At 43.5% G+C, this 27,724-nt stretch overlaps 1 protein-coding gene across 15 annotated transcripts in view; it reads left to right on the top strand.

The window, feature by feature from the left end:
• Window positions 1–27,724, top strand: part of EPB41L2 (erythrocyte membrane protein band 4.1 like 2) — a 300,865-nt gene that overhangs the window by 93,219 nt on the left and 179,922 nt on the right. For 14 of the 15 annotated variants that reach the window (XM_040350428.1, XM_040350424.1, XM_040350423.1 and 11 more), the window contains 2 exons: window positions 14,847–15,337; window positions 17,766–17,951. In XM_040350428.1, the coding sequence (XP_040206362.1) occupies window positions 14,861–15,337; window positions 17,766–17,951 (663 nt within the window). In that variant the 5' untranslated portion in view covers window positions 14,847–14,860. Of the gene's footprint in view, window positions 1–12,071; window positions 12,083–14,846; window positions 15,338–17,765; window positions 17,952–27,724 lie in introns of those variants that run through there. The other variant, XM_040350419.1, reaches the window with a different exon arrangement.

The following is a 27,724-nucleotide window of genomic DNA, read 5'->3' as shown; positions in this document are numbered from 1 at the left end:
GTATTTTACTAGTCTAAGCCTTGGCCATACATGGGCAGAATAAAATTTTAAACATTTATATAAAAAAATATAAAAAAAAATCAGTGACTCAACAAAGTTTTGCTCCATTGTCATGTCAATGATTTAAATTTTAATGTTTGATTTTTAGAATGCATGGAAATAATGTTAATACTTGTGAATTGTGACCCTACCACATAAAATTTTATACAATTAAGGAATGTTCATGACCGACAACAAAAAATAATTTTACCGGATCAATCTTTGCCTAGTTCATGCCAATTATGATTGTGATTTTTTTATTTTTTTTGTCCTGAATAGAAACTACATTGATGGCTAAAATATAATTTGTTTAGAGAAGAGACTTCCATCCTTTTTCGCCCTTCTCCTTTTTTTTGTTTGTTTGTTTGTTTTATGTCGTTGAATTATCATTCTTGCAATTAACCACTTGACCTTGGGAAGGTTTTACTCCCTTCATCACCAGGGCATTTTTTGCTATTCAGCACTGTGTGCTACTTTAACTGGCAATTGCTTGGTCATGCAACAATGTACCCAAATTAAATTTTTATATAATTTTTTTTTTAAAACGCAAATAGAGATTTATTTTTGGTATTTAATTGCCACTGGGTGTTTTTTTACTTTTTGCTATATAAACAAAAAAATTCAGACAATTTTGAAAAAAAAAATGTTTTTTATTTCGCTTTATAAAATTTTGCAAATTTTTTTTCTTTGGTAAAAGAAAAAGCAACTCTCATCAGTGTATCTTATTTAGTCCTTGTGAAAGTTGGAGTCTGCAAAGTATATTTGAAAATTTGATCAGTCCTGATGTATTGATGGCCTATATCTCATTTTTTTTGAGGCCCCAACGTGCCAGGACAGTTAAACCACCTGCCGACTAGCGCACGCACTTTTACGTCGACAAAATGGCACAGACAGGCAAAAGTGCGTACAGGTACGTCCCCTTTAAATTGCCGCCGTGTGGGGGCGTGGCTAGCCAGCGAGCTGAATGGACGGCTGATCCCTCAGCTCCCGCACGGACCGGAGATTTGACCCGCTAACGGCACTGTCCCGAGCACAGAAATGCACCACCAAGACCCCCACACGGGGGGGAACCAAACAGGAACCTCCCGCAAGAGAAAGGAGTACCGGGCCCCTCGGAAGCTGACCGACTTCTTCTCCTCAGCGCCCGGCGGCCATATCCAAGATGGCGCCCGCGACCGCTCTCCGCGCGGCGAGCGGGCATATACTGACCTGCCTGATGAGGAGGACGTGTTCACCCAGCCACACAACGCATCCCCGGATCCCTCCACTGCTCTTGGACCTCCGTCCAACTCCAACAGCCCGGCGAAGGCGCGGATGCGGCTCGACTCAGGCATACAGGCCTCTGAGGTAAGGCCTGCCCAGGACTCGCTCCCCTCACTACTCCCCGCACCATCCCCTATTGCGGCCTTCCCCACGTCAGGCCAGCCTGTCGTGGACACGCAGCTGAAAGAAATGCTTACCTCCCTGCATAGTTCACTGCACAGTGACATTTCCTCTATGTTTGCTGCCTTTAAACTGGAGATGGGATACATAGGCAACAGGATGGGGCATATTGAAAGTCAGATGAGCGCCATGACAGGCACAGTAAACGACCTAGTGGATGCCCACGACCATGTCAGAGATGAGCAACAGTGGGTACGGGCCAAAATGGCGGACCTCGAAGACAGGTCGAGACGTAATAACGTCAAAATTCGCGGTATACCCGAATCGGTCACCCCAGCAGATCTAAATGCCTATGCTAGGGAAATGATTTCCACCTTATTGCCTGACCTTCCACCTGTGGAAACAATAATAGACCGCATACACCGCCTGCCAAAACCCCCCCACCTACCGGCAGAAGTCCCCCGCGACACACTAATGAAAATACATTTTTTCCATACCAAGGACATGCTCCTATCCAAAAACAGACGCCTGGACCGCCTACCGCCACCATACTCCAAACTGCAACTCTATGCGGACATTTCCCAATACACTAGGCAACAACGCCGGCAGCTACAGACCATCACCAAGCCGCTTATCAATCATAAAATACCCTACCAATGGGGGTTCCCGACCAAACTACTAGTGACCAAAAATGGAGTGAAACATGCCATACACACAGTGGAGGAGGGAATACGCTTGCTTACAAAATGGAAGGTTATCCCGGACGGGATACCACCACCCCACGCACTCACTGCAGGAAACCAACTGCCTCCCATGAAAGGCCCGCACTCCGGTGGGATCAAATGACCATGTTACAGGGATGCCATGTCTTTACTTTCACTAAGCACTCCGGTCCGGTGCCTGCTCGTTGCACCTAGTTACAAACTTTTACCCTCCAGCTCCGCTCAGTGGTTCTGCTGATATACCACTGATCCTTATTGGTACTTACTGCTCCTTCCCCTCATTTCCTTACCTGATTCCATTGCATATCCGTTTTATTGCATTAACTGTTATCCTCTTCTTCCCCCCACCTATCCCGTTCCGGAAGAGCACCTCTCTACCACTACATAGCCTCCACTGAAGAAACTACCGTCGTACCCTCCAGAACCTCAGGACTCGCGAGCTCATTCCAGGCACTGATCCAGAGCCACACGAACTGTGAGTACTACCTCTTTCATCTACGCACCACACCCTTTTGCCTCCACGATGCCGAAATTCCTATCCCTAAATGTAAAGGGCCTGAACCACCCGGCCAAAAGGGCATCTTTATGGCAAACAGCCCAAGACTCCAAATGTGATATCCTCTGTGTACAGGAAACGCACTTTCAACTCACTGCTGAACCAAAATGCACGAACAAGAACTTTCCCACCATACTCAAAGCCTCGGGACCTGACAAAAAAAATGGCATACTGATGGCCTTCAGGTCCACGGTATCTCTAGTCATACACAATACTCTCACCGATCCCAATGGTAGATTCTTAGCACTAGACTGCTCTCTGAATGACGTCAGGCACACCATTGTGTCGGTATACGCACCAAACAAAGGCCAAATTCGCTTCTTAACCAAGCTGATGAAAAAAATAGACCGCTTTAAACAAGGCCGCATGGTCATATGCGGCGACTTCAACATCGTACCAGACAATTCAATCGATGCCTCTTCCAGGCTTAACAGAACGGCATCGCCTATGGGCACTTTCATACGCTCACATGACCTGTACGATGTATGGCGTTGCCACCACACCACCGAAAGAGACTATTCTTTTTTTTCTCCCTGCCATAACTCCTACACTCGAATTGACTACTTTTTAGTTGACAAGTGGACCCTGCCCACGGCCTCAGCATCTGAGATAGGTACCATCACGTGGTCAGACCACGCACCTATAACCCTGACTACAAATGACTCTCCATCTGCCTCTGCAACGAGAATCTGGAGGGCTAATTCAGCTCTCATGAACTCTCCGCTTTATTCAGATTATATCAAGACGAGTTTGGAAGAATTTTTTGAATTGAATACTGGATCTGTTACCGATAATTCTGTATTATGGAATGCCCATAAGGCATTTATACGAGGGATTCTCATCCAGATTGGAGCTAGAGAGAGGAGGAGGAGAACACAGCGTCTAAATTCCCTGACAGCAGAAATAAAATCACTAGAAAACTTAAACCAAACCCAACCCGACAGGGCCCTCAAACATAAATTAGGTCTCCTTAGACAGGAGCTGAGGTCCCATCTCTTAGACTCTTATGAGAAAGCCCACACACGTTTCGGGGCTAAACACTACTCCACGGGCAATAAAGCCGGTAAAGCCATGGCTGCTAGGATCAAAGGGCATTATGCCAAAACCAAAATCGCCCACTTATATCACCCTGCCTCCAAACAAAAACTAGTAGACCCCTCGGCCATCGCCGAGGCTTTCCGCCACTATTATAATACCCTCTATAACCTGAAAGAAGATTCCTCTGTACCGCAGCCCTCCCCCCAAGACATTTCAACATTCCTAGAACACATTAACCTTCCCAGATTATCCAGCGACCAGCTCTCGACATTGAATACCCCGTTTACTCCTCCAGAACTTCTGGAAACCATTTCGAAACTACCCTCTAACAAGTCCCCGGGCCCAGATGGACTCACTAGTGAGTACTACAAACTCTTTGGACAAACACTAGCACCCTTCCTCTCGAATGTCTGCAACGACGCTGCCTCGTCCTCCTCTCTCCCTCCTGAAATGCTATCCGCCTTGATTATTACACTACCGAAGCCAGGCAAGGAACCCACCCAAGCGCAGAACTTTCGCCCTATATCATTGCTCAATATAGATACCAAGATTTATGCCAAACTCATAGCCAACCGGCTGATTAACTTGATGCCCCTGCTCATTCATAAAGACCAATCGGGTTTCACGAAGGGGAGGCAAACATATGACGCTACCCGCAGGATTCTCAACATCATACATGGTGCTGGATCCACCCGAACGCCTTCTCTGCTCCTTTCTTTGGATGCAGAGAAGGCGTTCGACAGAGTCCATTGGGATTATATGAAAGCGACTCTCATTAAATTCGGATTTCGGGGCCACATACTGTCGGCCATATTGGCACTATATTCTTCCCCCTCGGCCCAAGTATATACCTCGGAGATGCTTTCACAACCATTCTCCATAACCAATGGCACCCGCCAAGGCTGCCCTTTATCCCCGCTCATTTTCAACCTGATCATGGAACCGCTCGCGGAACATGTCAGATCCCACCCCGGTATAGCAGGCTTCCGATTCGGCGTCAAAGACCACAAAATCAATTTATTCGCGGACGACGTGATACTAATGATCACAGACCCAATATCCTCCCTGGCTTCGGTACAACTGCTGCTACAGAAATTTAGTGCTGTTTCGTATTACAAGGTAAATGAACAAAAATCTCATATTCTAGACCTGGGCTTGGACGCAATTACTAGTAACATACTCAGACACTCATAACTACACTTCCATTAAACAAATGTTGATCAAAGAAACTAACAAACTCTCAAAATACGAATTCTCATGGGCAGGCCGCCTTGCGGCATTCAAAATGATGCTGCTCCCCAGGTTGTTGTACATCTTCCGCACGTTGCCCGTGCCTCTCACACGCTCATATCTCAACTCTTTACAGTCCATCTTAACACAATTTGTATGGCAAGGGAAAAAATCCCGATGTGGCCATTCTAAACTCATCAAACACAGGTCAGTAGGAGGAATGGGCCACGTAGATATCAGGGACTACTATCTAGCCTCGATCCTCTCCCAAATGAGGGACTGGTTCTCCTCTTCGCCATCTACACTATGGGGAGATATAGAAAACACCGCAACACCGGGACCTAACCTAGCCAGATGGATGTTTAGCATGTCCACAAAAAACACACCACTGACACTTTATTCGCCCACCGTCCAAGCCTCTGTTAAGGCATGGAGAATCCTTCACAACACCCGATGGACGAACCGTCCGACTAAGCCAATACCGGTCCCACTAGAAACATTAGAACTGCTATCACCTGACCTGACTATCCCGACTTGGCTTGCAGACCAAGTAAAATCTACATCTGACTTACGCTCCCTGGTGGCTACCACTTCCTTTCTACAACTACAACAAAGGTTCCTCGCTCCCACCAGGGACTATTTCACATATTATAGAATACAAAAGTGCCTAGCGGCAAACCCCTCCATAGAAGGCTCGTTACCGATTCACATCTGGAACTACTTCCTCAACGACGTTAGTAAACCGAGGGGTACCTCCATACTATACTCCACCTTCCAAGATAAGACCTTGTTCCAAAAAACTAAACCCCTGGACGATTGGGAAACTGATGTCCAATCTCTTTTTACTGAGGAGCAGTGGCAAATAGCAATTAAGTCCGTTTATAAATACACATCTTGCACCTCCCTGTGGGAACTAACCCAAAAAATAGTAATGAGATGGTACATGACACCACATAGGATAGCCAAATGTTACACACATGCCTCTGACACGTGCTGGAGAGATTGTGGCATACCGGGTACACTCCTACACATCTTTTGGACATGTCCACTCATACGGCCACTCTGGTCAGCAGTTGAGGCGACCTTGCAGGACATCTTTCGCTTCCCCATACTTCTATCTCCACACCTAGCGGTCCTCAATCTGACTATCGAAGACCTACCACCGACACACCGACTAGTGACCACACACGTTTTCTTAGCGACGAAACTACTGATTGCTAGGAAATGGAAAACAAAAGATACCCCCACACTCACGGAAGTCATTAACCTAGTACAGACACACTACACATACGAAACAGTTCTAGCTCGGGGGAAACCCACTTACTCTAAATTGCTCGCCCTCTGGAAACCTTGGAATACCTGGTACACGAATACATACGCTAAGTAATACACCTTTTGATCTACATTACAATCCTCACTGGTGCTCTTCCTCCCCTTCCCCCCCCTTCCTCCCCGCACCCCTTGACAGGATCGCACCTACCCCCGATCTCCCCTACCCCCCCCCCTCTGTATTATGCTTTTTAAAGTTATGCATATTGTGTTAACACCAAGACCCTCCTTCTTGGAATGGCCTTTTGTTCCTTCCGATGTTACTATAATACTAGAGTTATACTAAATCAACTTTGATGCACCTTAGCATGCTCATAGTACTTGCATAATACTCATCATAGATATGGTGTCATTCTTCTCTATGACATATTCTACTCTTGTTATTGTACGCATATATTGTAATCTGAAAACCACAATAAAAACTATTTGAATAAATTGCCGCCGTGTGGTCATGCGCAAGCTTCGTGACCTGTGGACCCGATCCCCGCCAGTCTCCCAAGATCGGGTCGCAGAGCTAAAGAACGGGGAGATGCTGTGTTTGTGTGAACACAACATCTCCCTGTTCTGCCTAGTTCACATGAGCGAAGCAACCTGCTGGTACTTTGCAGTACCTGCTCAAGCCACCGACCAGCATTAAAACCGTTGGCCTGTCGCCAAGTGGTTAATGTGATTTGTAAACCTTTTATTTTTTACATAGCAAGCATGTTATACTTTCCTTCTCTGTGCAATGTTTTTTGCACTGAGCAGCCCTGATCTGCCTTTCCTCGGGTTCTCAGCCAGTTCTTCTGGCTACCACCCCCTGCTGAGTGCCCACCATAGCAAACTGCTTGCTATGGGGGCTCTCGAGCGGTTTATGGACACAGACAGCGTGGCTCAGCCCTGCTCCCTCCTCAGTGTGTACAATTGACGGCAGCAGGAGCAAATGGAGGAGGAAGAGATACGCTGCTATCGTGCACACGATAGCATTAAGGTTTTTTACCTTAACGCAGAGAATGCAATAAGGTAAAAAATGTTCAGCCTTTAGAACTACTTTAAAGTTTAGTTCACATAGGTGGCAAAAACAGGCAGTTGATGCAGACCTCAGGTCACCCCCCTGTTCGGTTCACAGCAGAACGCACGAAAAAGGGGAAAAGTTCTAACACGAATGACAAACTCCATTGAAGTCTATAGGAGTTAGACAGGAAAAATCAAAAGTGCCCATTTTTTTAATCTTCTATGCAAGTAATTTGCCATAAGAGGTATGTGGGGTCCCTGGGGGACATGTATCGATGCAATTTTTTTTTTAAAACAATTGTTTTTTTCAGGGGTAGTGATTTTAATGCTTAACCACTCCCATACAGGGCACTTATACACCTTCCTGCCCAGACCATTTTTCAGCTTTCAGCGCTGTTGCACTTTGAATGCCAATAACGCGGTCATGCTACACTGTACCCAAACTAAATTTTTATAATTTTGTTCCCACAAATAGAGCTTTCTTTTGGTGGTCTTTGATCACCTCTGGTATTTTTTATTTTCTGCAAAAAAATAAATAAAAAAATACCGAAAATTTTGAAAATCAAATGCGTTTTTTTTTTGTTTCCGTTACAAAACTTTGTAAATAGGTACGTTTTTTTATCCTTCACGGTTGGGAACAGATGGGGGCGGCACGGATGGGCGGCACGGATGTTCTGTAATATTTTGTACTGATGGATGCCAATCAGTGCCAAACAATGCCTGCCAATTAGTGATGCCCATTGTGGGCACTGATTGTCATCCATTGTGGGCACTGATTGGCATCCCTGGTGGTCTAGAGTGGCATACCTGGTGGTGGGCATCCTTGGTGGTCTGGTGGCATCCCTGGTGGTCTGGTGTGGGCATCCTCGGGTGGGCTGCGCTGATAATCGATCAGCACAAACCCACCCCCTGTCAGAGGAGCAGCCGATCGGCTCTCCACTACTCGCGTCTGACAGACGCGAGTGAGGAAAAGCTGATCACGGCTGCTCTTGTTTACATCGTGATCAGCCGTGATTGAACACGGCTGATCACGTGGTAAAGAGTCTCCTAGATCGGTGTTGCGGGGTGTCAGACTAACACCCCGCAACAGCGATCGCCGCAATGGGCGCCCCCGGGGGTGCGCAGCTGCTCAATATCCTGAGGATGTCGTATGACGTCCACTCAGGATATTGAAACCATTTTGCAATAGGGCGGGCGGCAAGTACAACAATAAGAATTTTATATTGTGCATTGGGGGTCCCCTTAGTCTGCCTGTACAGTGGCGTATCTGTAGCACATATAGAACATGCTGCAGCAAAACAAACGTTTCTAAAGAAAAAAAAAAGTCAAATCGCATTTTAAAATGACTCACATTTTCAATTGCTGCCACCTGGCTATTGAAAAAAATAACAAGGAAAATCTATACCAGACCCTTATCTAGGCATGCAGCCCTGGCATGTCAGGAAAAGGGGGGACGAATGAGCTCCCCCCCCCCCCCCAAACCATACCAGGGGCCATATGCCCTCAACATGGGGGGTGGGTGCTTTGGGGCCCTCCACCCCAAAGCACCTTGTGCTAGGGGCTTATTGGAATACCCCTACCCCGTCAACAAAAAGTAATAAAAACACACACAGTTTTTGACAACTCCTTTATTAAAAAAAATAGTTTCCCCCCAATGTAAATCAATCGTCAATCATGCCACCCTCCACACCCAAAAAATAAAACGCTTCTGCCGACATGAAGGCTTGCTTCCTACTGTAGGCTCTACCGTTTGGCAGTTCCCCTTTCTGACATCATGGACTGGTGCATGCTGGGTCGGCAATGTCACAATGGGATGGTGCCACCAGGTGACCCTGTCTTTTTTTTTTTTTTTTTATCTATATAAGAACTGTCCAACAGTGGAGCCTGCATTAGGCGACCAGCTATCATTTCGGCTAGAGCATTTTTAATTTTTTTGTATGTGGCGTGATTAACGATGGATTTTAATCGGGGGTCACTTTTTTGTTTTGTTAAATTTTAAAAAAATAATCGTCAACTGTGTCTTTTTTTTACTTTGACACTTTTTTTGGTGAATTGGTAGGGGTACTATGTACCCGATACGAATTCACATGGGTGGCCAGAATCTATGGGCCCCCTTGTTAAAGGGGGCTTCCAGATTCCAATAAGCCCCCTTACTGCAGACCCTCACAACCACTGGCCATGGTTGTGGGGATGGGGCTCTTGTCTGGGGACAAGGTGCTTTGGGATGGGGGGGTAGAAGAGCGGTGACGAACACTTGCCAAATGCCCTGCAAATTCAGGTGTTGGATGAATGGACTAAACCACCAATGTTTGGCCCAAACACCTGCTAGGGCCGAACAGTTCGCCCAACACTACTGCTGGATAAGGATGCAAGCTATGTGATCAACCGCTCCATTCCAGGTCCTATTCCCTAGCTAACAGATGCTCTTTATCACTGCAAACTTTATCCAGGGCTGGTATAACACTTTCTCCAGATGCAGGATAGGATTTTGCCCTGAAAGGTTTCCTTCCATCGTAAGTGCCTCTAAACAATGTATACATTTGGGAAATGCAGTAGTGTATACTCTGTTTCCGTTGGATGAGTTATTTTGGGAAGTACAGAAAGACATAGTGTACATTAACAGAACACAAGTACATCCCTGAGAAACGGCGGTCTTATACATTTTTTTTTTCTAATAAAATTTTGAGCAATCAAATTGATATTTTATTGCAGTAATCTAAATAAATAAGCATGTTTAACAGCTTTCATCAGGGTGATGGCATGCAGTATGTGTGTTGGATAGCTCTAACTACTTTCCTCTATTTTATCCCCCCCCCCCCCCCAGACCTGAGAGAGAGGTTCTAAAGTGTGTGTGTGTGGATATAGATATAGAGTGTGTGTGTGTTTGTTTTTATTTATATATGTGTGTGTGTGTGTGTGTGTGTATATATGTATGTATGTGTGTGTGTGTGTGTGTATGTGTGTGTGTGTGTGTGTGTGTATATATATATATGTATATAACTCTTAAGCAAAAAAAAACAAACCTTTAACCGCTTGCCGACCAGCCTCCGTCATTATACTGTGGCAAGTTGGCACGTTCCCGCGAACCGTTGTAGCTGTACATCGGTTCCTTTAAGCGGGGTTAGATGGCCTCCGACCACGTGCAATCGCAGACACGAGAGCCAGAACACAAATCGCTGTTCTGTGAGGAGAGACAGATTGTGTGTTCCTGCTAGCTAGGAACAACGATCTGTCATCTCCTCTAGTTGGTCCCCTTACAGTTAGAACACATGAGGGAACACGGTTAACCCTCCTAGTGTTAACCCCTTCCTTGCCAGTGACCTTTACACAGTAATCGGTGCAGATCGCTGTACAATTGTCAGTGGTCCCAAAAATGCGTCAAAGTGTGCGATCTGTCCGCCATTAAGTCGCAATCCCGATTTAAAAATCGCTGATCAGCGTCATTACTAGTGTAAAAAAAAAAAAAAAATGCCATAAATCATTCCCCTATTTTGTAGACGCTATAACTTTGCGCAAACTAATCAATATATGCTTATTATAAAACTCTATAAAAATCCAAAAAGTGGTCTGATTAGTTGTAATGTGTGTGTGTGAAAGGGGTAAATGGCGCTGCCCTCTTCTATGGTATAGATGGGGTACTGTGAGGTGAGTGCTTCAATCCCAGGAATTAATAATAGGTTAGATGTCGGGTACTTAATGGGAGTTACCCTTTTGCTAAAAAAGCAGTGGATGAAGGAATTCCTATATCATGGACTATAAACTCAGTGGTTTCCCCTCTGGGAGTGAGTGAGTGAGTGGGGTAAAGGTGATACCCCTGTGGGGGATGGTAAGTAGTAATGTGAAGTGTCCGCTGTGGAATGATCTAGTAATGTGTCAGGATCCTGTGCAGACAGCCTGGTTGGTAATCTGAACCTGACAGAATAAAAAGGATAAGATAAGGTCTAGTGACCTGCTGTGCTATGTGAGTGAAACAGGCAAATAGATTTTAACATGTGTACCATAAATATTCTCTCATAGTAAGGTGTGCGTAAATCACAAAAATATATATTTCGCAAAAATAATATATGCTTTTATATATTACAGGCCAAAAGTTTGGACACACCTTCTCAATCAAAGAGTTTTCTTTATTTTCATGACTATGAAAATTGTAGATTCACACTGAAGGCATGAAAACTATGAATTAACACATGTGGAATTATACATAACAAAAAAGTGTGAAACAACTGAAAATATTTTTCATATTCTAGGTTCTTCAAAGTAGCCACCTTTTGCAGCAGACACATCTCTAGAACTGTTAAGAGGAGACTGTGTGAATTAGGCCTTCATGGTAGAATATCTGCTAGGAAGCCACTGCTAAAGAAAGGCAACAAGCAGAAGAGACTTGTTTAGGCTAAAGAACACAAGGAATGGACATTAGACCAGTGGAAATCTGTGCTTTGGTCTGATGAGTCCAAACTTGAGATCTTTGGTTCCAACCCCCTTGTCTTTGTGCGACGCAGAAAAGGTGAACGGATGGACTCTACATGCCTGGTTCCCACCGTGAAGCATGGAGGAGGAGGTGTGATGGTGTGGGGGTGCTTTGCTGGTGACACTGTTGGGGATTTATTCAAAATTGAAGGCATACTGAACCAGCATGGTTACCACAGCATCTTGCAGCGGCATGCTATTCCATCCGGTTTGCGTTTAGTTGGACCATCATTTTATTTTTCAACAGGACAATGACCCCAAACACACCTCCAGGCTGTGTAAGGGCTATTTGACCAAGAAGGGGAGTGATGGGGTGCTGTGCTAGGTGACTACCTCTTGAAGCTCATCCAGAGAATGCCAAGAGTGTGCCAAGCAGAAATCAAAGCAAAAGGTGGCTACTTTGAAGAACCTAGAATATAAAATATATTTTCAGTTGTTTCACACTTTTTTGTTATGTATAATTCCACATGTGTTAATTCATAGTTTTTAATGCATTCAGTGTGATTCTACAATTTTCATAGTCATGAAAATAAAGAAAACTCTTTGAATGAGAAGGTGTCCAAACTTTTGGTCTGTACTGTTATTATATATATATATATATATATTTCTCCAGAGATGACCAAATACCACCAAAAGAAAGCTCTATTTGTGGGGAAAAAAGGGACGTCAAATTTGGGTACATCGTCGCACGGCTGCGCAATTGTCAGTTATAGAGACACAGTGCCGTAATGGCAAAAAAAAATGGCCCGTCATTGAGCAGCCAAATCTTAACCACTTACTGGGCACATATACCCCCTTCCTGCCCAGGCGAAATTTCAGCTTTCAGCACTGTGTCTCTTTAACTGACAATTGCGCGACGTGGCTCCCAAACAAAATTGACATCCTTTTTTTCCCCACAAATAGAGCTTTCTTATGGTGGTATTTGATCATCTCTGTGGTTTTTATTTTTTGCGCCATAAACAAATAAAAAGCGACACTTTTGAAAAAAAAAAAAACTTTTTAACTTTTTTGCTATAATAAATATCCCAATTTAAAAAAAAAAAAAAAAAAATTCTGTTTAATGCCGATACGTATTCTACATATTTTTGGTAAATTCGCAATAAGCGTATAGTGATTGGTTTGCGCAAAAGTTATAGCGCCGAGAGAATTATGATTTTTTTTTTACTAGTAATGGCGGGTGTGTGTGTGTGTGTGTGTGTGTGTGTGTGTTTGTTTTTTTGTTTTTTTTATCGGGACTGCGATGTTATGGAGGACACATCAGACACTTTTTGACACATTTTTGGGAACATTCACATTTATACAGCGAACAGTGCTATCGGTCTCCTCTCCCTGACAGGATGTGGATCTCTGTGTTTAGATCCACCTCCTTGGCTGTGTAACGGCCGATCGCGGGTACCTGGCGGACATCGTGGGCACCAGGCACGCGCATCGGCACCTCGTGACGCGGCGGGCACGCCCCCCCCCCCCCCTAGTGGCCATAGGAGCCAAGGAAGTCTATAGACGTCCTCCTGGCATTGTAGAACCACCTTGTGGCCTTCAAAATACAATGGTCCAATTGGGGTATAAATCCAATCCCCTTCTGTGATATACGAATATCGCATATTTTGGGAGGTTATAGAATAATCCTTCCCATTAACCTAAACAGACCCGGGGCAGATCTCGCACATATGCAGGGATCTGGTGCCTTGACTGTTTACATACTATTCTACAAATGGAGGAAAAGTAATGCCTTGTGACATCAATGTCCCAGGAGGCATTACTATCCTATATAAACTGCCACAATGCCAGGTCTTTGCCTGTGCATGCATGAAATATGGCACCACATCACCAAGAGACAGACAACTTTCTGTGTCATAAAGAAGAAAGATGGTGACACGGTACAGCAGGTGCGTGGGGACAGCGCTGTGTCTGTTGGGCTTGTAGTTATCTGATTACTGCATGAAAATGATCAACGAAGGTAACGATGGGGAAAAAAAAAATCAATCGAAACAATAAAGTTACTTTAAGTTATCATTTTTATTGCTGCTTTTAGAATTTTAATAGATTTATTTGGGTTGGTGATGCTAAACGGAGTATTTAAATGTCAATGATCATAGTTCATCTACCCAACTCAGGGTCCCTAACCTCCGAGCCGTGGACTGGTGCTGGTCTGTGGCCTGTTGAGGACTGTGCCACACAGCAGGAAATGTGCAACGTGGTCTGCACAGGGCTATCGCAGACCGTGGTTTCCGCTCACTAGGAATGGGCTTGGGCATGTTGGTGATCCCATCTCCTGATCCCGTCAGGAAGGCCGACACTGCACATGGCTAATCACAGGCAGTGAGACATTTCCCAGTCTGCAGCTGCACATATCGGGGAAATGTCTCGCTGCCTGTGATTGGCTGTGGGAATATAAATCAATGCAAAGTGAAACCGCTGTAAATTTTTAATTTCCCTTCACTTTTTTTTTTCCCCTTCCCATCAGCAACACAGGTAGCACTAAAAAAATATGAGGTTCTAAACCTTCCCTACTCCTCTAAAACAAAACACCATACAAAAACACGGATGGACCTAGTTTGTGAACCAGTTCGTTATTGCTCCCTAAAATATTCAGCTTGTACCTGTTTCTTTTGTCTAGAGATGTCAATAGAAGGTGGTATGTGTCCTTTTCCGAAAGAAAAGAAAGTGCATTTATTATTTTTTAGAACCTGAGAAGCATTGTACTAATTTGTAACACAAGCACTGGAAGCCTTCAAACGAGTATTTATGACCAAAAACATCTGTGTAAGTAGTTATGTCTAGGCAACAATTCTGTTAAACAAACTCAAGTTTCTAAATAAATGTCATGTAGCTTTTGTCATAAGTTTAAGTCTATTGATGTCACCAAGTGACTCCCAGTTTCCTTCTTTCATTCTACTGCTCAAATGCGCTTCCTTCCTCCCCCTTCACTGTGCATCATTTTATCAATAAGCATCTCCATATCTGTTTAGAGTATAAACATTGGACAGTTGTGGAAATTATTCTTTTGTTGAAGACCATAGCAAAGGACATTAGATACTGTACTTGCTGGTCTAGATTAAGTAACTAATTTAGTGCTTTTGCCATTTCAGCATAGACCGAGACCATGACAACTGAAGCAAGTCCTGCCGTTGAAGTTAATGATTCTGAAAAACCTGAAAGTAAGAATGAGCCATCAGGAAACCCAAATGAGGAGGGCCAGCAGGCAGAAGGAAACACGGATATAGCCGCTAACGGCTCTGAAAATGAAAACCCTGGAGAGTCTGACCAAGTGAATGCTACTGAAGAACCCTCTTCCCCCAGCAGTCCTACAGAGAAGAGCCCAGGAAAGCCAAAAAAGGAAAAGGAGCCACATGAAGGCAAAGGCATTTCACGCTTTCTCCCACCATGGCTCAAAAAACAGAAATCCCTAAGCCAATCTGACTCTAAGGAAGATGACAAAGATAATGTGGCAGAGTCGTCTGATGAAAAGCATGTGACAGATCAACAAGTGAACAGCCATGATGAAAAATCAGAAGGGGATAAAGCTGTGGAGGCTGCAGCAGAGAGTAAAGAGGATAAACTTCCAGTGTGCAATGCAGAGGTTTGTGCATCTACTGTGTTACCTTTTTTTCCCTCCTATCCTTTGTTTTACAGCTGAAGTTTAGCTATCAAAAAAAGTCCTTACAGATTTAGCCACATCACTTCCCTGAATAAATCTTCACTACAGGGATGCCTGTCCTCTTCTTGTTTCTGAACTGCTAATGCAACAGTGGTCAGCAGCTTTGGATGTTCAGGCCCAATGGTCTTCTGGTCCAATGGGGTCAGACCCCCCTCTATTGAGAATAGTTATTTCATGCCTGTAACATGATCTGTGACTTCTAGGAGGTTATTCCTGGCTCCTTCCAAACTGTTACTAGATTCTATGGCATGGAAGGGGTCATGAATTATTTTGTTCAAATATAATCAAGGAAAATTCCTTCCAGAAAAATCTGCTGTTGTATCCCTTCTGTTACTTGTGTTAACATAGAGAGACACTTGTGCCTTTTTTTTTCTGTCCTTCCTACAATTTGGACTTGACCAGCATTTGGCCTTAAGTACTCTTAAAAAAACAGGTTTCGGTTTTGTCCATTCTCATTCAAAAAACACCTAGCTTAATTTTTTCCGTTGTAAAAATCTTTTCTCAAAACAAATTACCCTTGTAGCACCCTGTGCTTTCCTGTGACCTCAATTTGGTTCTCTCTGCCCTGCAAAAAACCTGTGAATCCATCAGGATATTTCCCAAATGATCTCTCCTGCAAGATGGCCTTCTTGGGGGCTATCATGTCTGTCAGGCATGTCTGAGTTGGTTCACAAGGGTAAAGTAGTCTTGCACGCCAGACCTTCTTTCTTCCTAATGTGTTGTAGACTTCCACCTCAACAAAGACATATAGTATTCCCTCCCTGCTCCTAAAAACCCAAAGGAGATTGCTGTTTACTGTCTGGATGTGATCAGAGTAATCTAAAACCTACAGCCTGTAGAAAGACAGACTTTTTTTGTTCTAACCTCAGGACCTCCATAAGGAACATCCTGCTTGCTAGGTGGATAAGATAACTCGTGTCAAGAGCTTATATCCTAAAGGATAAAGGACCTCCTGCACTAATATATGCTCAATTCACCAGGTCAATAGGCGTTTCCAGAACATTCCAGCATCAAGCCTCTGTGGCCCAGCTTTGTAAAGCTGCACCTGGTCTTTTGGTCATACCTTTTCCCATTCTACCAGGTGGACCTCCAATCCTTTGCTGCTATGGCTTTCAGCTGCAGGGTTCTTGCAGCAGCATGCTGAGATTGGTCCATTGACCCTTGATATTGTTGGGCGGGTTGGCACAGTTCTGCTCATTATTCTCATTCCTTCCTTCCTTCCTTTAAAACAAAAGGTATTTTGACTTACCTGAAAGTTGTATTTCTTGAAGTAGCGTACAAGGCACAGGCCACCCTCCCTTCTGTTTGTGTTACTCTGCATTGCTTGCTAAAAAACGGAGGACTTGATTGAGGTAGTGTTCTAGGGGAATGACCAGAAAGTGTGTCCAATTACCTGAAGGTACCAGCCTATAACCCATGGTCTGTGAATATCAAGCATGTGTCCTGTACTTTTTTTATTCCAAGATATGGATTTTACCAGTAAGTCCAAAATTGCTTTTAGTCTTGTATAGTATTTGATTGTGCAGGCTTATGTAAAACTGAATTCCAGGTACAAATAAAAGCCACCCATTATTGCAGTGCTGTAATCTGAAATTCATCAAATGTATCTTTTATATACAAGCAGTGTAAATTCTGGCATTGGACATGGTATCGGCCTTATTTAGTCCACTTTACAGCAAAGCTCATAGAGGAGGAAAACAATTAAAATGAGCCACTCTGGTAGTGCATAGAGCATGTTGAGAGGAGGAGGAGAGAGCAGGAGAACCGAGAGATGTGCACATTGTTGTGTCGCTTTTCTTTTTACTGTCCAGTCAAAAGGAGGAGTTGCTGTGTGGCTTGAAATCTTAAGTCTTTTGTTTTTACTCCAAGTACTGTTCCTGGTACTGATTTAAAAAGAAAATGTGTAAACTGCATATACCCAGTGAAGTGACTATACGCAGGTGATACACAGAGAATAAAATCCTTCCACATAGGTTGCACCTCTTTATCTGCAGCCCTAACTTCTCTACATCAGTTATAGGTCCAGCATTAACACAGCATCCCTGAACTTCAGAAGTTAGGGGGCTTTAGCTAGGGGGCTGAAATTACTCTGCAGAGCTCAGTGAGAGCTGATTTGATGGAAGACACACACCCCCCTTCACACGTGAACAGAGCTGAGGCTGTTAATCACAGGCTGTGTGCTGGAGCTCCTTCTCCTGTCGCCTTTTTACTTCTTGGTGTCAGGAAAACGTGTCAGAAGGGACTCGTGCAGGTAGAAGAGGAACGAGGCAGCAGACAGACTTTGTTCATATTTAATGTCTGAGGTTTTAAGCCACTTAAAGCTTTAAATAAACAATTGTTTTGTTTGCAGCCTTCAAAAGAGGAGAACCTAGGAACAGAAAAGGTGGAAGAGGTGAAAAATGTAGAACACAAGGTGATAAAAGTGAATCCGTCTGAAGCCAAGAAGGAGAGTTCTTTCAAATCCCCAAGAAAAATTAAAACTGTGCCATGTAGAGTGATCTTACTGGATAAAACGGAATACACTTGTGATGTCGAGGTAGGTGGAGTTTGTAATTTCATTGTCATTATGAGTAAACCTTTGTTTAAAATGTCCCCTTCGCCAAATTTAGAAATGGCAGGTAAAAGGAAAATAAAAAGTATTTTAAAAGCTTTCTTTTGAGTTTTTGTTTTCATCAATTAATTTTAATTCATTTGCAATGCACCTCTGGACTTGCTAGAAAAATTGCCTAGGCCATTCCCTAGTATGGCCCCCTTTCTCTTTGTATATTATAGCTCTTCCCTCTTCTTGGGGTATCTAATTACTCTGTGGTGGCTCAACTCATCCACCCCCCTCTTCACCTCACTTTTATGTAGCTGCATGGAGAGGAGCGAAAGGGAATATTTTATGTAGTTTCTTTTAAAGGGGTTCTAAACCCTTACTGTATACCCAGTGAAGTGACTGGCCTCAGGTGATAGAGATGAAACCAATCAATATTGTTGTCCCTGTTTATCTGCAGTCTTCTCTACATTCGTTGAAAATGCAGAATTTATAGTTTGCCTGAGCTGTCAGAAAGGCGGGGGAAGCTGATGTTGCCCTCTTCAGAGCTCAGTGGGGAGAGCACTGAGATCTGACACTCCCGCGCCCCCCTTCACACAGCACACAAGAACAGAGCTGAGGTTGTCAATCAGCTGGGGCTCTTTCACCTTTTTTTTTTTTTTTTTTTTTTTCACTCTTGGTGTAAGGCAAACTTGTCAGAAGGAATTCAAGCTGATTATAGAGGAACTGGCAGCAGACAGAAGAGACACTTGGCTGGAGATTTACTAAAGTGGTTGTAAAGGCATATGTTTTTTTTATTTTTTTATCTTAATGCATTCTATGTGCAGCAACCCCCCTAATACTTTCCTGAGCCCATCTGGATCCAGCGATGTAGGAATGTCTCGGCTGCTCAGGACTCGCCTCTTCATTGGCTGAGACAGCAGCGCAGCGCCATTGGCTCCTGCTGCGGTTAATCAAAGTTAGTCAGCCAATGAGAAGAGAAAGGGATCGGGCCACGGCTCTGTGTCTGAATGGATACACAGAGCTGTGACTTGGCTCGGGTGCTCCCATTGCAAGCTGCTTGCAGTGGGGGGCACTCAACAGGAGGAAGGGGCCAGGAGCACCGAAGAGGGACCCGAGAAAAGGCAAATCTTGTCTGCTCTGTACCAGATTTTGCCCATCAACAAGCCTTTGTGGCTTGGCTCGCTCATCACCTCCCTTTTCCTGACCTGCATGCTTGGATAAGGGGTGAGACCCCACGCCTTTTTTTCCTTTATGTCTTTCAGGACAGCCACAATGAGAGCTAGGCTCCTCCTCTTCCCTAGGAAACACTGCGCCAGCCCATAAATTCGTACTTCCCCCTGCCAGACCTCAGTTATTAGTGTTTCAGGGCCTTTCCGGGGTGGAGCAGAGGGAAGAGCCAGACAATGCCACCTCCTGGCTCCCAGGAGGAGTCGGAGGAATGGGATGGGCAGTCCAGGAAACCCTCTAGATATAGATAAACTGTCCCTGGATGAGGTAGAGGACCTCTTGGGGGCAATTTACACCACCCTCGCTATTCAGACTGACAAACCACTGACACTCCATGACCAGATGTACAGGGGCCTGGGGGAACAAAAGAAGGTTTTCCCAGTGCACAAAGTCCTGGTTGAAACCGTTTAAAAGTTGGCAGGATACAGAAAGGAAACCCTTTTTTTCTCTAGGTCCTTTAAAGAGAAAGTTTCAATTTTCGGAGGATCCTGCGTCCATTTAAAAAAAAAAAAAAAAAGCTGCCTTTTCCCAGGTCTCCTAAGACACACAGATCTGGCATTTGAAGATATGGGGGCGCTGGCAGATGTTATGGACAAAAGAATAGACTCCCTCCTAAAAAAAAGACCTGGGACTCAACAATAGGTAATCTAAAGCCAGAAATGGCTGTCACAGTTGTGGCCCGCAACTTGGAACACTGGCTTCTCCAAATTCAAGATCACATTAAAGCAGGAACTGCCAAGGAGACTATTTTGTTTTCTTTCCCTACGATTCTGCGAGGAATCACAATAATTGCGAATGCCTCCGCAGAATCGGTCCACATGTCAGCCATATCCGCGGCCCTGGCGAACTCCGCTAGAAGAGCCCTCTGGCTAAAAACATGGCCAGGCTATAGTGCCTCTAAGGTCAAACTTTGTGGGCTCCCATTGATGGGGGATCTACTCTTTGGCCCTGGCTCAGAAACAGTTTTGGACCACACAGCGGAGAAAAAAGTCCTTCCCGCTTAAGCGTAAGCCTCCAGCCCAAACGAAGAAGGGGTTTCGGCCGCAAAAGCGTAGGAAGACTGGGGGCTATCCTCCCACAGTGGGAGGCGATTTCCCCCAACCAGTTTATCCTGGGGGTCATAAGGGGGTACCTCCTGGAATTCACAAGACCTCCCCCCACAAAGATTTCTGGTCACACACCTACCTAGGTGAACAGCAAAGGCAGAGGCTTTGCTGGAGGCACTAAGGGATCTAGAAGAACAGAGGGTTGTTTGCAAAGTACCAAAGGTGGAGGAAGGGGTTTTATTCACATATCTTTGTAGTAAAAAAAAAATCAGGAAAATTTAGACTCATTCTGAATTTAAAACCCCTAAACAGGTCGATTACCTACAAAAAATGTCGTTTGGAATCTTTATAGTCAGAGCCCTGTTGTCCCAAAATTGCTATATGAAGTCACTGGACCTCAAGGACGCTTACCTCCACGTCCCTAATGCAGAAACTTGTATGAAGTATAAATTTTAAGGTGATATCTTAAAATGTATGCTTAAAGTGGTTCTAAAGGGTCAATGCATTCTATGTATGAAGGTAAACCACCTCTGTGCAGCAGCGCCCCCCACAAAATTTACCTGTGCCTGATCTTCTTTCAGTGCTGTGCACAAAAGCTTTGGCTCTCCCCCTCCTCATTGGCTGAGACACCAGTGGGAGTCATTTTCTCCTGCTGCTGTCAGTCACAGCCAGGGAGCCAATAAGAATAGTTGGGGCAGAGCCACTGTTTTGGACATGCAGAGCAGCGGCTCAAAAGCAAGCCTGCCTGGGTGGCCCTATAGCAAGCTGCTTACTCTGGGGGTAGGAGGGAGGGGCCAGGTGCGCCTGCAGGTGACCCAAGAACATGAGGATCGGGACTGCTCTGTGCAAAACCACTGTACAGATTAGGTGAGTATAACATGTTTGTTATTTTAAAGGGGTTGTAAAGGTGAAAACATTTTTTGCCTAAATTGCTTCCTTTACCTTAGTGCAGTCCTCCTTCACTTACCTCATCCTTCGATTTTGCTTTTAAATGTCCTTATTTCTTCTGAGAAATCCTCACTTCCTGTTCTTTTGTCTGTAACGCCACACAGTAATGCAAGGCTTTCTCCCTGGTGTGGCGTGTCGTGCTCGCCCCCTCCCTTGAGCGGGGCGGGGGGCGAGCAGAAGAGCCAGGACGCTCACTAATGCACAGCTCCTTTCTCTATCTGCAACGTAGAGTGTCCTGACTTACAACCCCTTTAATGTAAAAAAAAAAAATCCATTGCTTTAATATCAATTAATGCTACAAAGGGTAAAAATGATGTCCTTGGTGAAGGATCAGTGTTTCAGGTATAAACATACCATGGAAAATACAATAAATATGTTCATTGATACAGAGTTGGCTGTTGTACCATGAAATGTGAATTCATGTTGACCTACTTTAAAGCCAGGCAGTGAATATTTTGTAATCTTACGTCGACGTGTATGTTCTCCAAGCCTGGCATGAAGCTGTCCTTTTCTGTTATGGCAAATAAACCCAGGATAAAATGTGCCGTTAAGTGTCTTTTCATGTCGCATATATTTAGTAACCGACTCTCTCGTGATCTTGCATGTTTCTTGCAGGATAAGCTGACATGCCATTTATAGATAGTGGTAGATTTTCAGAGTAGGCAAGAGAAAAAAACGCATCGTCAAGGAGACCGCTGCTGGCCTATATATTTTTTTTTTTTTGTATATACCCTTCAAGTGCTTCATATGCAGTTTACTCACCTGAAAGCAAGTGATCATGTGATCTTGTTATTTGGCAAATTACAAGTCTAATTAATGACCTAGAAACTGCTCAATGTACACATCCCCCGTTCACTCTTGTACTTCTCCAGTGCAAAAATAAATATTTTATTGCAGAAGGCATTAAAAGACTGCCTTGCATGGCCATATTTTAGTTAAGCACGTCTGAGCAATTGATGCACATTTAAGCTGACACGAGATTCATAGCTGCTTGCTGTTCAAGACCATTTGTCATGCACCCCAAGGAAATAGCTACACTCTTCACAGAGGAGTGGGAGAGCTTGCATTTGCTCTACTTACCTCGCATCCTCCCAAACATCTGATGGGGGTTAGCTGGAACTGACTATTATGAAGTGCTAGAGTCCTACATAAAGTTGTGCTCATAAGTTTACATACCCTGGCAGAATTTATGATTTTTTTGGCCATTTTTCAGAGAATATGAATGATGACACAAACTTTTCTTTCACTCATGGTTAGTGTTTGGCTGAAGACATTTATTTTCAGTCAACTGTGTTTACTCTTTTTAAATCATAATGGCAACAAACTATCCAAATGACCCTGATCAAAAGTTTACATACCCTGGTGATTTTGGCCTGTTAACATGCACACAAATTGATACAAAGGGATTTGAATGACTATTAAAGGTAACCATTCTCACCTGTCATCTGTTTGCTTGTAATTAGTGTGTGTTTAGTGCGTATGAGCCCTGGTTCACAATGTGTGCGTTTTGACATGCGATTTGACATGTCAAATCTGTGGCATTTGCCGGCAATGGCACCGTCCTAATCGGTGCGACACTGCATCTGTGGCGCTGCACCGATTTTCAAAAAGTGTTTTCTGTACTACTTTTTGCGATTTCGGGCCGTGATTTACATTGACATCTGTGCAGAAAGACGGACAGATGTCTTTGAAATCGTGGCCAAAATCTGGATTGACATGCGGGAGTGAAATTGTGCGATTTCAGCTGAACTCGCACGGCTTCATTCCTGCAGCCCAGTGTGAACCTGGGCTAAAAGATCAAAGCGTTTCTGAACTCCTGACAGATCCTTGCATCTTTCAACCAGTGCTGCACTGACGCTTCTGGATTCTTAGTCATGGGGAAAGCAAAAGAATTGTCAAAAGATCTGCCATTATGTTGCCATTATAATTTAAAAAACTTAAACACAGTTAATTGACAATAAATTGCTTCAGCTGTTGCTTTTTGATATTAATATTTGTTATTATATTTAAGATTTAATATCTCGCATATACGATATATGGTTAAAATAAGGGTTCTGTGACTAGAGTGAAAAGCTTTAACATAACACATTTATTTAGAGAAAAGATATTAGCTATCTAACATACTGCCTACATTTACAGTTTTAAAGTAAGGGAAATAAAAGTTGGTTTCAAATACAAGATAAGCACATCACACTAAAAGTATTAAGAAAACAAATTATGACAAAGTATATAAGTGCAGGGGAGAAGATAGATTCTGATGTTACCTTGACATCCCGGGCCCGGGAAGTTCTCATCATCTCTCTCTAATTCTATTGATGAGACCCCCTGACTTTATAATCCTGATGTCACTTCTGATTGGCTGAAATAGCCTTTCCTTTTATGGTCACAGCTTCCTTCCACCTTAACTTTGTCCCTGAGGCCCACTCTGATTGGACATTACTATCCTTTCCTAATATGGTCACAGTTTCCTTCCACCTTAAATTGAGGAATGAAATAGATTTGAAGACAAGTTAATTAACTCATGTTTCATTAACATCCCTTCAATGGCCATTCATGTACAGGAAGAGTCATTTACGGTGTCTAGGTGTCATCTAGCCTCCTGCTGTTATCTCTCTTCCTGGGTTGTTTGTATATCACAAAGGTGAGGTGGATGGGCCGTCTCTTGCGACATTATCCATTTGCCTTCATGCCTATCAAACGGAGGGTGTTAATTAGATATATTCAATCCCTAACTGTCAGCCTATTTAAAATATCAGAACTTCTCCCCCACCACACATATACTGTTATCGTAATATATATTTATACCTATGTACAATAATGGCGATTAGACATTAACAATTCACCCAGGGCAACACAGCCAAACATTAACCATGAGTTTAAAACTTTTTTTTTTTTTTAGCCCCCTTTCACACTGGAGGTGTTTTTTAAGGCACTTTAGCGCTAGAAATGGCACCTGTAAAGTGCTTGAAAAATGTCTCATCTGAAGCCTGAGTGCTTTCACCCTGGGGTGCTGCACTGGCAGTCCTGCAAGCAGCATCTTTGGGCCGCTTTAGGAGTGGTGTATAAACTGCTCCTAAAGCGCATCTGTCCATTGAATTCAAAGCGCCTCAGCAGCGGCGATTTGCGGAAGCTTTTAACCCTTTATTCGGCCGAAAAGCGTCTCTAAAAAGATGTTGAAGCGCCACTAAAACTAGCCGCATTTTTGCCGCTAATGCGAAAGTGCTGCAAGTGTGAAAAGTGCTCTTATTGGAGCTGAGATACAGATGTTTCTAAGAAATAGCGATAAAGGAGGTGATGAAGTCAAAGGCACGTGTTTTTGTACAATACAGGAATGTAGTTATTTGTACCTAATGGAATAGGTATACTGCAGCATTGGAAGACTTTAACCCAGTGGAATTTAATGGGGAAACCAACATCAGTATCCGATCTCCTATTAGAAGACCAAGCACTTTCATATACACCGGGTAAAAAAAGTATTGAACACTTTACCATTTTTCTAGGTAAATATTATTCTAAAGGTGGCATTGACATTAAATTTTCGTCGGTAACAACCCATGCAATTCATTAGGGCCGAAACAACTAATGGATTAATTGACAACTAATCTATTATGAAATTAATCGATTACAATTTTCATAATCGATTAATCGGCCAGTAACATAATGGGGTAAAAAAAAACAACTAAAATTCGCCCTTTATAGTACAAAAAAGCAAATCGCTACTGTAAATATTACTTTCACTGTCCCACAGTAAAAAAAAATTAACCCCTTCAGTAGCGATTATTTGCTCTTTTTGTACTTTTTGTTTTTTTAACCCCATTATGTTACTAAACATCTCAGGCCTGGATTCACACCTCAGTTTTTTGGTGCTTTTTGCAGAAACACACTACAGATCATTTGCATGTTTTCCTATGGGACACGTTTACATCCATGATTTTTTTTTTTCAGCTGCTGCGTATTTGGAAAGGGCAAGGACTTTTTAACGCAAAACGATGCTATTTTTTTTGGTTCAATATACTTCAATGGAAAAGCTACATAAAAGCATGTAATGTGTTTTTGCGGCAATTTGTGTTTTGTAATCTGCCCAACAACAAATTGGGCCAAAAAAAGCTTTTTTTTTATTTTTAAGGCTATTATCCGATTAATCGAAACAATCGGCCAACTAATCGATTTATGAAAATGATCGTTGGTTGCAGCCCTACAATTCATACATACAAAGAAACCAAAACAAATAAGTTCAGAAATTAAGTTGTGCGTAATAAAATGAAACGACACAGGGAAAAAGTATTGAACACAGGAAGAAATGGAGGTGCAAGTAAGGCACGGAAAGCCAAGACCAGCTGAAATCTATTAGTAATTAAAAAGCAATCCTGTCCCTTGTTGGTGCAAATTAATATCAACTGGTTCAGTCTCAACTGTTGGCCCATAAAAAGGTGTCTCATTACCAAGGTGTCACACAAGAAGCATCTCGTGATGAGTAAAAGCAAAGGGCTTTCTCAAGACCTCATTGTTGCAAAACAAACTGATGGAATTGGTTACAGTAGGATTTCTCAACAAAATATTCCAGTGAGCACTGTCACTCAAAGAAAACAAGTAATGCACTCAACCGCCATGGCCTGTATCTAGGCTCACTACGCAAGACTCTTGCTGAAGAAAAAGTACGTTGAATCTCGTTTAAAGTTTGCTGCACAACATTTAGACCAGCCCTTTTTAACCAGGGTACCTTGAGGTTTATTCAGGGGTGCCTTGGCAAAATGCCTACAAATCCAAAAATTGTATACACGATGGCGTGTGGATGACATCTGCCTTTTAGTTGCACAAAGTCGCAGGTTTTCATTGTGCATCATTACAACCTTCTAGCTGCATCCTAATGACCAATGGCATTAAGTTAAGGAGGATGTCAGTCGCCTGCACAGCATGTTTGTTTAACCCTCACATACCCCTCTCCATTAGCTGTCCCCCCTCCCACCCTCTGGTGCTTCTCCTGGCTTGCCTCTGCCGTTGGTGAACTGGAGAAGGAACTGATCGGTACCAGATGCTGACCATAGAGATTTCCGGCAGGCCAGTTGTCCCTGGAGTCTCTATGATCGTTTTAGGGTCTCTGCTAAAAAAAAAAACATATATGTTTGGCGGTTCTGTGTAATTTTCTTGCAAAAAAATTGGGAGAGAAATGTCAGCATTGGCCAGGGTGGCAAGTGTTTAAAGGGTGCCTTGACTGTAAAAAAAAGATTGAGAAACACTGATTTTAGATGAGCATGTAAAATACTGGGAGAATATAGTCTGGTCAGATGAGACCAAAATGTAACTCTTTGGATGCCATAATGCACACCAGGGGTCAAATGGCACTGCACATCACCCCAAAAACACCATACCAGAAGTGAAGTTTGGAGGTGAGAACATGTTGTGGGGCTGTTTTTCAGCATACTACTGGCAAACTTCATATCATTGAAGGAAGGATGAATGGAAAAATGTACCAAGACATTCTTGATAAATATTTGCTGTCATCAACCAGGATGATGAAGATGAAACAAGGGTGGACATTTCAGGAAGACAATGATCCCAAACACAAAGCCAAGGAAACTCTCAATTGGTTTGAAAGAAAGAGGAAAAAAAGCTGATAGAATGGCCCAGCCAATCACCTGACTTGAATCCAATAGAAAATCCATGTAAAGATCCACGGAACATTCAAGATTTGAAGACTGTGGAAGAATGGGCCAAAATCACACCTTAGCAATGCATGTGACTAGTTTCTAGATAGAGGAGGCGTCTTGAAGCTGTTCATTAGCAAAAAAGCATTTTGTACGAAGTAATACATTTCAGTTTGTGTGGTGTTTTGATTTATATATATTTTATTCTCATTTAATAAACATACATACAGATATAACAAATTTATATATTTATCAAAAATTGAAAAACACACAACAAACCTTGCACCTCTCGGACTAAAGTAACTAAACAAACCATAATACAGATACATTATACACATCAAGTTTACCACTAATATCAATTGTTAAAACTATAACGGCTTCCTATATTCAGTCAAAATTCTCTATCATACGTTGTATGAACGGAAGATCAGCATTTCTCTCCCTGACAGGACCGGGAGCTGTGCGTTTACACACACAGCTCCTGGTCCCTGCTCTGCAACGAGTGATCGCGTGGGAGCGGGGGGCGCGTGCGAGAGCCGACGTATAGCTACGTGCTCTCGCGCAGGGGAGCCGACCTGCCGCCGTAAAACAACGGCGGCTGGTCGGCAAGTTGTTAAAGCGGGGGTTCGGCGGGATATCGTTTTTTTTTTTGTGCAGTAATCCTCAGGGCTTACCTGTACTCCCGCACTACCAGGGTGTCCCACTCCTAGAGCCGGCGTAAGCGATGTAATTCTAAAAAGAAGATTTTATATTCACAGGCGATGGACGTTTCCATCTTACCTGTGGGCACTTTGAAGCCGACAGGGTCTTCTTCCGGGATACAGTGAATGCTGGCCTCCCAGCATTCACCGCTCTATCCCGCGCATGTGCAGTGTTGACGGCGAGCGTCGCCGTCAACACTACA

Source organism: Rana temporaria, chromosome 4 (assembly GCF_905171775.1).
Source record: "Rana temporaria chromosome 4, aRanTem1.1, whole genome shotgun sequence".
Classification (NCBI taxonomy): Eukaryota; Metazoa; Chordata; class Amphibia; order Anura; family Ranidae; genus Rana; species Rana temporaria.
This window is presented reverse-complemented; position numbering and strand designations above follow the sequence as displayed.